We start from the raw sequence: 12340 nt of genomic DNA, 5'->3' as shown, positions 1-12340 counted from the left end.
ACTGTTACTGGTGGGAAAGGAACTTTTTTACCACAGGATAAAAAATCTAAGGGTAAAAACAGGGCTAATAATCGTTTTCGTTCCTTTCGTTTCAACAAAGAACAAAAGCCTAATCCTTCATCCTCAGGAGCAGTTTCAGTTTGGAAACCATCTCCAGTCTGGAATAAATCCAAGCCTGCTAGAAAGGCAAAGCCGGCTTCTAAGTCCACATGAAGGTGCGGCCCTCATTCCAGCTCAGCTGGTAGGGGGCAGGTTACGTTTTTTCAAAGAAATTTGGATCAATTCTGTTCACAATCTTTGGATTCAGAACATTGTTTCAGAAGGGTACAGAATTGTTTTCAAGATGAGACCTCCTGCAAAGAGATTTTTTCTTTCCCGTGTCCCAGTAAATCCAGTGAAAGCTCAAGCATTTCTGAATTGTGTTTCAGATCTAGAGTTGGCTGGAGTAATTATGCCAGTTCCAGTTTCGGAACAGGGGATGGGGTTTTATTCAAATCTCTTCATTGTACCAAAGAAGGAGAATTCCTTCAGACCAGTTCTGGATCTAAAAATATTGAATCGTTATGTAAGGATACCAACGTTCAAGATAGTAACTGTAAGGACTATCTTGCCTTTTGTTCAGCAAGGGCATTATATGTCCACAATAGATTTACAGGATGCATATCTGCATATTCCGATTCATCCAGATCATTATCAGTTCCTGAGATTCTCTTTTCTGGACAAGCATTACCAGTTTGTGGCTCTGCCGTTTGGCCTAGCTACAGCTCCAAGAATTTTTACAAAGGTTCTCGGTGCCCTTCTGTCTGTAATCAGAGAACAGGGTATTGTGGTATTTCCTTATTTGGACGATATCTTGGTACTTGCTCAGTCTTTACATTTAGCAGAATCTCATACGAATCGACTTGTGTTGTTTCTTCAAGATCATGGTTGGAGGATCAATTTACCAAAAAGTTCATTGATTCCTCAGACAAGGGTAACCTTTCTGGGTTTCCAGATAGATTCAGTGTCCATGACTCTGTCTTTAACAGACAAGAGACGTCTAAAATTGATTTCAGCTTGTCGAAACCTTCAGTCACAATCATTCCCTTCGGTAGCCTTATGCATGGAAATTCTAGGTCTTATGACTGCTGCATCGGACGCGATCCCCTTTGCTCGTTTTCACATGCGACCTCTTCAGCTCTGTATGCTGAATCAATGGTGCAAGGATTACACAAAGATATCTCAATTAATATCTTTAAAACCGATTGTTCGACACTCTCTAACGTGGTGGACAGATCACCATCGTTTAATTCAGGGGGCTTCTTTTGTGCTTCCGACCTGGACTGTAATTTCAACAGATGCAAGTCTCACAGGTTGGGGAGCTGTGTGGGGATCTCTGACGGCACAAGGAGTTTGGGAATCTCAGGAGGTGAGATTACCGATCAATATTTTGGAACTCCGTGCAATTTTCAGAGCTCTTCAGTTTTGGCCTCTTCTGAAGAGAGAATCGTTCATTTGTTTTCAGACAGACAATGTCACAACTGTGGCATACATCAATCATCAAGGAGGGACTCACAGTCCTCTGGCTATGAAAGAAGTATCTCGAATTTTGGTTTGGGCGGAATCCAGCTCCTGTCTAATCTCTGCGGTTCATATCCCAGGTATAGACAATTGGGAAGCGGATTATCTCAGTCGCCAAACGTTGCATCCGGGCGAATGGTCTCTTCACCCAGAGGTATTTCTTCAGATTGTTCAAATGTGGGAACTTCCAGAAATAGATCTGATGGCGTCTCATCTAAACAAGAAACTTCCCAGGTATCTGTCCAGATCCCGGGATCCTCAGGCGGAGGCAGTGGATGCATTATCACTTCCTTGGAAGTATCATCCTGCCTATATCTTTCCGCCTCTAGTTCTTCTTCCAAGAGTAATCTCCAAGATTCTGAAGGAATGCTCGTTTGTTCTGCTGGTAGCTCCGGCATGGCCTCACAGGTTTTGGTATGCGGATCTTGTCCGGATGGCCTCTTGCCAACCGTGGACTCTTCCGTTAAGACCAGACCTTCTGTCACAAGGTCCTTTTTTCCATCAGGATCTCAAATCCTTAAATTTAAAGGTATGGAGATTGAACGCTTGATTCTTGGTCAAAGAGGTTTCTCTGACTCTGTGATTAATACTATGTTACAGGCTCGTAAATCTGTATCTAGAGAGATATATTATAGAGTCTGGAAGACTTATATTTCTTGGTGTCTTTCTCATCATTTTTCTTGGCATTCTTTTAGAATACCGAGAATTTTACAGTTTCTTCAGGATGGTTTAGATAAGGGTTTGTCCGCAAGTTCCTTGAAAGGACAAATCTCTGCTCTTTCTGTTCTTTTTCACAGAAAGATTGCTATTCTTCCTGATATTCATTGTTTTGTACAAGCTTTGGTTCGTATAAAACCTGTCATTAAGTCAATTTCTCCTCCTTGGAGTTTGAATTTGGTTCTGGGAGCTCTTCAAGCTCCTCCGTTTGAACCTATGCATTCATTGGACATTAAATTACTTTCTTGGAAAGTTTTGTTCCTTTTGGCCATCTCTTCTGCCAGAAGAGTTTCTGAATTATCTGCTCTTTCTTGTGAGTCTCCTTTTCTGATTTTTCATCAGGATAAGGCGGTGTTGCGAACTTCTTTTGAATTTTTACCTAAAGTTGTGAATTCCAACAACATTAGTAGAGAAATTGTGGTTCCTTCATTATGTCCTAATCCTAAGAATTCTAAGGAGAAATCGTTGCATTCTTTGGATGTTGTTAGAGCTTTGAAATATTATGTTGAAGCTACTAAGTCTTTCTGAAAGACTTCTAGTCTATTTGTTATCTTTTCCGGTTCTAGAAAAGGCCAGAAAGCTTCTGCCATTTCTTTGGCATCTTGGTTGAAATCTTTAATTCATCTTGCCTATGTTGAGTCGGGTAAAACTCCGCCTCAGAGGATTACAGCTCATTCTACTAGGTCAGTTTCTACTTCCTGGGCATTTAGGAATGAAGCTTCGGTTGATCAGATTTGCAAAGCAGCAACTTGGTCCTCTTTGCATACTTTTACTAAATTCTACCATTTTGATGTATTTTCTTCTTCTGAAGCAGTTTTTGGTAGAAAAGTACTTCAGGCAGCGGTTTCAGTTTGAATCTTCTGCTTATGTTTTTCATTAAACTTTATTTTGGGTGTGGATTATTTTCAGCAGGAATTGGCTGTCTTTATTTTATCCCTCCCTCTCTAGTGACTCTTGTGTGGAAAGATCCACATCTTGGGTAATCATTATCCCATACGTCACTAGCTCATGGACTCTTGCTAATTACATGAAAGAAAACATAATTTATGTAAGAACTTACCTGATAAATTCATTTCTTTCATATTAGCAAGAGTCCATGAGGCCCGCCCTTTTTTTGTGGTGGTTATGATTTTTGTATAAAGCACAATTATTCCAATTCCTTATTTTTTATGCTTTCGCACTTTCTTATAACCCCACTTCTTGGCTATTCGTTAAACTGAATTGTGGGTGTGGTGAGGGGTGTATTTATAGGCATTTTAAGGTTTGGGAAACTTTGCCCCTCCTGGTAGGAATGTATATCCCATACGTCACTAGCTCATGGACTCTTGCTAATATGAAAGAAATGAAGTTATCAGGTAAGTTCTTACATAAATTATGTTATTTGTTCCAAGCGATCGCCTTCACTGAGCTAAGGCAGCCCACCGGCAGAACGTTATTTTTGCTATCTGGCAGAGTGGTGACGTTCCACCTCTTAGTCAATAGCATTGCGGGAAATCTGGCTTGACACCACATATTGGGGCACCGAGACGGATTTCCCGCACGGCTATTGCCTTAAAGGTGGAAACGTCACTTCTCTGCCAGATACCGAAAATAGTGTTCTGCCTTAGCAGCTCAGTGAAGGTGATCGCTTAGAAGAGCTTTCAGCATGAAGTATTTTATACTTCATGAATGAAAGTCCCCTTTATTTGTTCCAATGGTAAATCCTAGCGTTTCAGAAATGCTAGGATTTACCATCACTTTAAGTATTGCGTAGCTAAAGCTGAACTTTTCACCTGTAGCTTTGAAACATTTACATTTGTTTTAATGAAAATGTAAATGGTTAACTAAAATTCATTATTCCTTTCATTTTATTAGAGAAGTCCTTTTTAAGAGTAAAATTTCATCTTTTCAGCTTTTTTTCTTGATTTAAAGGAACATGAAACCTTTACTGTTGTATTGTAAAAATCTCAAATTACATTTATTTCTTACCCCTTTCTTGCAATTATCTTTAGAAGTGAGGGTCATTATGTGAGTCTTGTCAAAGAGGGCAGCCTAGGTGAGAGTGTGCACAAGCGCAGCACATGCACACAATGTAACGGGGGGGAGGGGGGTCACAACTACACAGCGCTCAGCAGTGTCTAAGAATGCTACTGTATTGCCAGCACTTGGGCATATGTGTTAATGCACTGTTCCTTTTAAGGTGTGCACATGCATACTTTTTCAAAGAAAATAAAAAAATAAAAATAAAAAAATAAAGTAGAAACAAAACACTAATGGATTATAGTTTTTTTTTTTAATGCACAGTACAGAAAAAAACTAATGTGTCTAGAGACCCCTGATTAAAAAAAATATTCTATTAGACAAGTCCCTCTCTTACAAAAATATATGGATTTTGTCTGTATAGTCAGGTGATCACTATAGTAACAGTGAACACCTTGCAAGAAAAAAGTGCTTTTATTTCTGTACTGAATAATGGGGCCTCCCTTATCTATATTATAACCCCCAAAAGCCTGTATGGGTCCCTATTTCACATGTGGCTACCCTTAATGATAATTTAGTAATGTGATCACAGTAACAGCAGTGGTCACTGCGCAATTTTCAATATTGTTTACTAAAATCTATGCAAAAATGATACATATTTTTATAGTTTTAGCCACAGCTATCTCACATGCCATGAATTATAAATATAATATTGGCATATTGTAAATCTGCTGACCCTGCTAAAAAGAATAATATATAATTTTTGTGGGGCACTCACTGAAATTTTACTTACAATTGGGTTTAAATGTAGGCAACTAAAAAAGCTCAATATTGTCTCAGCACTTAGGTGTAAAAAAGTCTTGAAAGGGTAAAAGGGACATTCCAGCCAAAATTGGAATCCACATGGATGCATTTCAGTTTTGAATAGAAGCATTTTTGCAATATACATGTATTAGCAAAAATGCTTCTAATAAAAGTTATAGCTGTTTCAAAAGTGTATTTAAATATGCACCGTGCACCAAAACAAAAACCTGCTTGTACCATCTGGTAATGACTCAATTGGTTAATTGCTGACATAATACAAGCCCTGCTGGTGCTCGGAGCGGCTGCAGTATTTAAAGTGAAGGTCCATTTTGATGAATTAGTCCCCGGTTTTTAATAAACCTATTAAAAACAAGGGCACTTTAACTCATCAAAATTGACATTTCACTGTTTTCTTCAAAAACTTACCTTTAAATCCTGGCAGCCGCTCCAGCACTTCCTCCGCCCGTTGCAAGCCATCTTCGTGGGTCCAAAATGACGAATCTGGCTTCCTCCAATCACAGCGTTGCATCAGGCCAAGATTCTTCTGGGGGGGGAAGCTGTGATTGGAGGAAGCCTGATTCATCATTTCTGACGTCTGCAGAGGCTTCCGACGGCCGGGGGAATCGCTGGAGCGGCATTCAGGATTAAAGGGTAAGTTTTTGAAGAAAACAGTGAAATGTCAATTTTGATGAATTAAAGTGCCCTTGTTTTTAATAGGTTTATTAAAAAACGGGCACTAATTCTTAAAAATGGACCTTCACTTTAAAATACTGCTGCACTTATAATATCTAGCTGTGATTCACGTGCAGAGAAAAATGTTAACACTAAAACAGTGATATATTTTGCTAGAAACATTCTTGCCAATACATATATATATATATATATATATATATATATATATATATATATATATATATATATATATTTTGCAAATATGTTTCTATTCACATGTAATTAATCTACGTGCATTCCAATTTTGACCCTTATGTCCCTTTAAATACTTTTAGCCTTTCACTGGTTTCATATATGTACTTATAAAGCAGAGGTCACACCCTTAAAGGGACATTATACACTAGATTTTTCTTTGCATAAATGTTTTATAGATGATCCATTTATATAGCCCATACAGGTTTTTTTTTTTTTTTTTTTTTTTTTAAATGGATAGTTTTGCTTATTTTTAAATAACATTGCTCTGATTTTCAGACTCCTAACCAAGCCCCAAATTTTTAGGAGAATACCAACGTATACCTACTCCTGCTTGCTTCTGTTTGTGTAAAGGGTCTTTTCATATGCAAAGGAAGGGGGAGGAGTATCTGATATTTTCCACTTGCAGTGGGTGTTCCAGTAACCTTTTTAAACAAAGCTAAACTGGAAGCTTCTAAGTAAGTTTTTAAACGGTTTTATACTGGATTTTTATATCCGTATCTGTGCATATTATTCTTTATAGTAGTGTCTATTACATGCAGTTATATGAAAATTGGTGAATACTGTCCCTTTAAGCTTGTTTTATAATAAATGTTACGAAGATAGAACCATTTAAAAGCCACTTTAGGTTTTGCATTGTATGTAAATTAACTTTTTTTGCAGACCAAATGTTGGCTTGCTTGTACATAAGTGTGAGTAAAAGTGTGTGTGAGAGAGATAGATATAGGGTGTGTGAATGCTTATGTGGAAGCTTGTGTGTGTATGTGTTATAGTGTGTGTGTGAGAGAGAGATAGTTATAGGGTGGGTGTGTGTGTGTGTGAGAGAGAGATAGTTATAGGGTGGGTGTGTGTGTGTGTGAGAGAGAGATAGTTATAGGGTGTGTGTGTGTGAGAGAGAGATAGTTATAGGGTGTGTGTATGTGTTATAGTGTGTGTGTGAGAGAGAGAGAGATAGTTATAGGGTGTGTGTGTGTGAGAGAGAGATAGTTATAGGGTGTGTGTATGTGTTATAGTGTGTGTGTGAGAGAGAGATAGTTATAGGGTGTGTGTATGTGTTATAGTGTGTGTGTGAGAGAGAGATAGTTATAGGGTGTGTGTATGTGTTATAGTGTGTGTGTGAGAGAGAGATAGTTATAGGGTGTGTGTATGTGTTATAGTGTGTGTGTGAGAGAGAGATAGTTATAGGGTGTGTGTATGTGTTATAGTGTGTGTGTGAGAGAGAGATAGTTATAGGGTGTGTGTATGTGTTATAGTGTGTGTGTGAGAGAGAGATAGTTATAGGGTGTGTGTATGTGTTATAGTGTGTGAGAGAGAGATAGTTATAGGGTGTGTGTATGTGTTATAGTGTGTGTGTGAGAGAGAGATAGTTATAGGGTGTGTGTATGTGTTATAGTGTGTGTGTGTGAGGCTGTAAGAGAAAGTGAGAAGGTTGTGTGAGTTTGTGTATGTGTGTTATTACCTTTACAGCATTTTCAAGTTTGACTACACTCACACACATTTTAGTTACTTGGGCAAAAATTGCTCCAGTAAAAACGTTTGTGCACAGTGCTCCAAAAAATTAGAGGGAGCATTGGCCAACAGTATATTATTTGATATACAACGGGTTGTTTTTAGCGACGGAAAAATTACTAGTTTATTACAGGTAAAATTTGATTTTAACACAAGGAACAACAATTTGATGAATGAAAGTCCTATTGATTTTAAAGGTAAAATTAAATTACGGTTAGCAGCAGAGTAAAGTTTACTTTCACTTTAAGTTGCTCTGTAAGACATAGTACATTTTTGCATACTACAACATATTTATTCTAGTTTTATAATCCTGCTTTCTTTATTTTGTAACCCTCTCAGTACCCTCTTGGTATTCCTGAAGGATGAAACTAGTAGCCGTTTGCTGGAGAGAATCCTAGAGGTGTCCGAGAAGAAGCAGCTCAGCCGATTGTTCCGAGCTCACTTCCAAGGCCAGCTGCATCTCCTGTCGTCCCATCCTATTGCCAACTACACAGTACAGAGACTTATCTGTGCTATCCAGAGCAAGAAAATGGTGAGTCTGCTATTCCCTGCTAGCTCTGCACAGGAAATAAGCCTTTTATTCTGTTTAATCAAATTAAGTACTTCAATATTCATTTTGCCGATTTTTACAAGGAACTGTTATCTCTCATCTATGACACAATCAAACCATATATTTATCCTGCAGTGTTCTCCACAGAAAATGTTGCCAGTGGAGTTAGGAAGTATCCAAGTGCCATTATTAATTAGCCGGGTTGAAGCAGTGTAAAGTTTTCTAATATTATAGCATTTTCTGCTATCCAAAGTACAAATTAATTGCATAATTTAACATGTATTCAATTTTTATTGCACAAATTATCATTCAAATTTTTTTAATATTTGCTAATTTTAGCCTAATATCGGCTACAATTTTAACCGGGTGGTCAGTAAAATCAGCCGGGCGGTGCACCCGCTAATAAGGTCCTGGAGAGAACACTGTCCTGATATCTTCTGGCTACTCTTGCGAGGCCATCTTAAAAATGCAGTAAAGCTGTATAGACCTCTTGTTATGCCTACTGTATGTGATCTGTTGTTCTGCAGTGTCAGACTATACACCAGCTCCTCTCTGCATTAATACTCTATTTCCTTGCTAGACCATCTCTCTTTTTTAAACAATAGAGATTAATTGCAATTTAAATCTTCATTATGATTACTATTTAGTCTGGGTCATCTTTATTGACCATTTTTTTTACATAAACTTTACATCAGCTTTAAACGTTACAAAGGAAAGCTTACAGTTTAAAAAGGAAAAAACACTTGCAGTATAGTGAAGCCACAATTTATTGCCTAAGAACCACAGGGGATCAAAATACACCTGTACTTCTTTGAACAAGAAGAGTCTTTCTTTCATGTAATTGTCAAGAGTCCATGAGCTAGTGACATATGGGATATACAATCCTACCAGGAGGGGCAAAGTTTCCCAAACCTCAAAATGCCTATGAAATACACCCCTCACCATACCCACAATTCAGTTTTACAAACGTTGCCTCCTATGGAGGTGGTGAAGTAAGTTTGTGCTAATATTTCTACTTTGATATGCGCTTCTCAGCATTGTTGAAGCCCGATTCCTCTCAGAGTACAGCGAATGTCAGAGGGACGTGAAGGGAGTATCACTTATTTGAATACGATGATTTCCCCAACGGGGGTCTATTTCATAGGTTCTCTGTTATCGGTCGTAGAGATTCATTTCCTACCTCCCTTTTCAGATCGACGATATACTCTCAATTTACTATTACCTCTACTAATAACTGTTTTAGTACTGGTTTGGCTATCTGCTATATGTGGATGGATGTCTTTTGGTAAGTATGTTTTTTATTACTTAAGACACCTCAGCTATGGTTTGGCACTTTATGCATTTATGTAAAGTTCTAAATATATGTATTATACTTATATTTGCCATGAGTCAGGTTCATGTATTTCCTTCAGCAGACTGTCAGTTTCATATTTGGGGAATTTAAACATTTTAAGAAATTTATTTCTTACCTGGGGCTTTTTTTCAATTGACTACTTCTTGCTATTGCGGGTATTAGGCCCGCGGGTGCGTCAAATGCTAAACTTTATTGCGTCATTCTTGGCGCAAAATTTTTTTGCCGCGGAAAAGACGTTTATGACGCAACTTCGTCATTTCCGGGCGTCATACGTGACGCCGAGGCCTTTCACACGGCGGCATCATTAGTGACGCGAGTGTGTCATTTCCGGTTATTTTTGGCGCCAAAAAAGTTTACGTTACGTTGTGCGTCATACTTGGCGCCAAATTTTTTTCATTATTTCAATACCCCATTGATGTTTGCTTCTTGCTTTTTTCTCTATCAGAGGCCTAAGCTTTTGCATTTTTTCCCATTCCTGAAACTGTCATATAAGGAAATAGATAATTTTGCTTTATATGTTGTTTTTTCTCTTACATTGAGCAAGATGTCCCAATCTGATCCTGCCTCAGAAGTTTCTGCTGGAACATTGCTGCCTGACATCGGTTCTACCAAAGCTAAGTGCATTTGTTGTAAAAGTGTAGAAATTATTCCACCAAATGTCATTTGTAATAGTTGTCATGATAAACTTTTACATGCAGATAGTGTTTCCATCAGTAATAGTACATTGCCAGTTGCAGTTCCTTCAACTTCTAATGTACATGATATACCTGTAAATTTTAAAGAATTTGTTTCTGATTCTATTCTGAAGGCTTTGTCTGCATTTCCACCTTCTAATAAACGTAAAAGGTCTTTTTAAAACTTCTCATTTAGCTGATGAAATTTCAAATGACCAGCAACATAATAATTTATCCTCTACTGATGAGGATCTATCTGATTCAGAAGATCCTTCCTCAGACATTGACACTGACAAATCTACTTATTTATTTAAAATAGAGTATATGCGTTCTTTATTAAAAGAATTGTTAATTACTTTGGATATTGAGGTAACCAGTCCTATTGACGTTCAGTCTAATAAACGTTTAAATGCTGTTTTTAAACCTCCTGTGGTTTCCCCAGGGGTTTTTTCCATTCCTGAGGCTATTTCTGATATGATTTCTAGGGAATGGAATAAGCCAGGTACTTCTTTTATTCCTTCTTCAAGGTTTAAAAAATTGTATCCTTTACCAGCAAAATCTATAGAGTTTTGGGAAAAAATCCCCAAAGTTGATGGGGCTATTTCTACTCTTGCTAAACATACCACTATTCCTATGGAAGATAGTACTTCCTTTAAGGATACTTTAGATAGGAAGCTTGAATCCTATCTAAGGAAGGCCTATTTATATTCAGGTCATCTTCTCAGACCTGCTATTTCTTTGGCTGATGTTGCGGCTGCATCAACTTTCTGGTTGGAAAATTTAGCGCAACATGAATTGGATTCTGACATATCTAGCATTGTTCGCTTACTGCAACATGCTAATCATTTTATTTGTGATGCCATTTTTGATATTATCAAAATTGATGTTAGATCCATGTCTTTAGCTGTATTAGCTAGAAGAGCTTTGTGGCTTAAATCTTGGAATGCTGATATGACATCTAAATCTAGATTACTATCTCTTTCTTTCCAAGGTAATAATTTATTTGGTTCTCAGTTGGATTCTATTATTTCAACTATCACTGGAGGAAAAGGAGTTTTTTTGTCTCAGGATAAAAAACCTAAGGGTAAATCTAAGGCTTCTAACCGTTTTCGTTCCTTTCGTCAGAATAAGGAACAAAAACTCAATCCTCCTCCCAAGGAATCTGCTTCCAGTTGGAAGCCTTCCTCAAATTGGAATAAATCCAAGCCATTTAGGAAATCAAAGTCTGCCCCTAAGTCCGCATGAAAGTGCGGCCCTCATTCCAGCTCAGCTGGTAGGGGGCAGATTAATGTTTTTCAAGGATTTTTGGATAAAATCTGTCCAAAATCATTGGATTCAGAACATTGTCTCTCAAGGGTATCGAATAGGATTCAAAGTAAGACGTCCTGTGAGAAGATTTTTTCTCTCACGCATCCCTGTAAATCCAGTAAAAGCTCAGGCTTTTCTGAAGTGTGTTTCAGACCTGGAGTCTTCAGGGGTAATCATGCCAGTTCCTCCTCAGGAACAAGGTTTGGGGTTTTATTCAAACCTATTCATTGTACCAAAGAGAGAAAATGTATTCATACCAGTTCTGGATCTGAAAATTTTTAACCGTTTTGTACCAACTTTCAAGATGGTGACTATAAGGACTATTCTGCCTTTTGTTCAGCAAGGACATTATATGTCCACAATAGACTTGCAGGATGCATACCTTCATATTCTGATTCATCCAGAACACTATCAGTTTCTGAGATTCTCTTTTCTAGACAAGCATTACCAATTTGTTGCTCTTCCATTTGGTCTAGCAACAGCTCCAAGAATCTTTTCAAAGGTTCTGGGTGCCCTACTATCTGTAATCAGAGAACAGGGTATTGCGCTGTTTCCTTATTTGGACGATATCTTGGTACTAGCTCAGTCTTTACATACTGCAGAATCTCACACGAATCAACTAGTGTTGTTTCTTCGGAAACATGGTTGGAGGATCAATTTACCAAAAAGTTTCTTCATTCCTCAGACAAGGGTCACCTTTTTATGTTTCCAGATAGATTCAGTGTCCATGACTCTGTCTCTAACAGACAAGAGACGTTTAAAATTGGTCGCAGCATGTCGGCACCTTCAGTCTCGGTCATTCCCTTCAGTGGCTATATGCATGGAAGTTTTAGGTCTCATGACTGCAGCATCGGACGCGATCCCCTTTGCTCGTTTTCACATGAGACCTCTACAGCTTTGCATGCTGAATCAATGGTGCAGGGATTATACAAAGATATCACAATTAATATCCTTGAATCCCAATGTACGACACTCTCTCAC

The 12340-nt window shown here is 38.0% G+C and overlaps 1 protein-coding gene across 1 annotated transcript in view; it reads left to right on the top strand.

Annotated features, from left to right (window-relative positions):
* The window catches only part of NOP9 (NOP9 nucleolar protein), a 70591-nt gene that overhangs the window by 19042 nt on the left and 39209 nt on the right, over positions 1–12340 (top strand). Inside the window, exon 6 of the mRNA XM_053705005.1 lies at positions 7813–8005. Coding sequence (XP_053560980.1) covers positions 7813–8005 — 193 coding nt within the window. The remainder of the gene's footprint in view (positions 1–7812; positions 8006–12340) is intronic.

Source organism: Bombina bombina, chromosome 1, assembly GCF_027579735.1.
Source record: "Bombina bombina isolate aBomBom1 chromosome 1, aBomBom1.pri, whole genome shotgun sequence".
Classification (NCBI taxonomy): domain Eukaryota; kingdom Metazoa; phylum Chordata; class Amphibia; order Anura; family Bombinatoridae; genus Bombina; species Bombina bombina.
The sequence above is the reverse complement of the archived record's forward strand: the minus strand, read 5'-3'. Positions and strand labels throughout refer to the sequence as shown.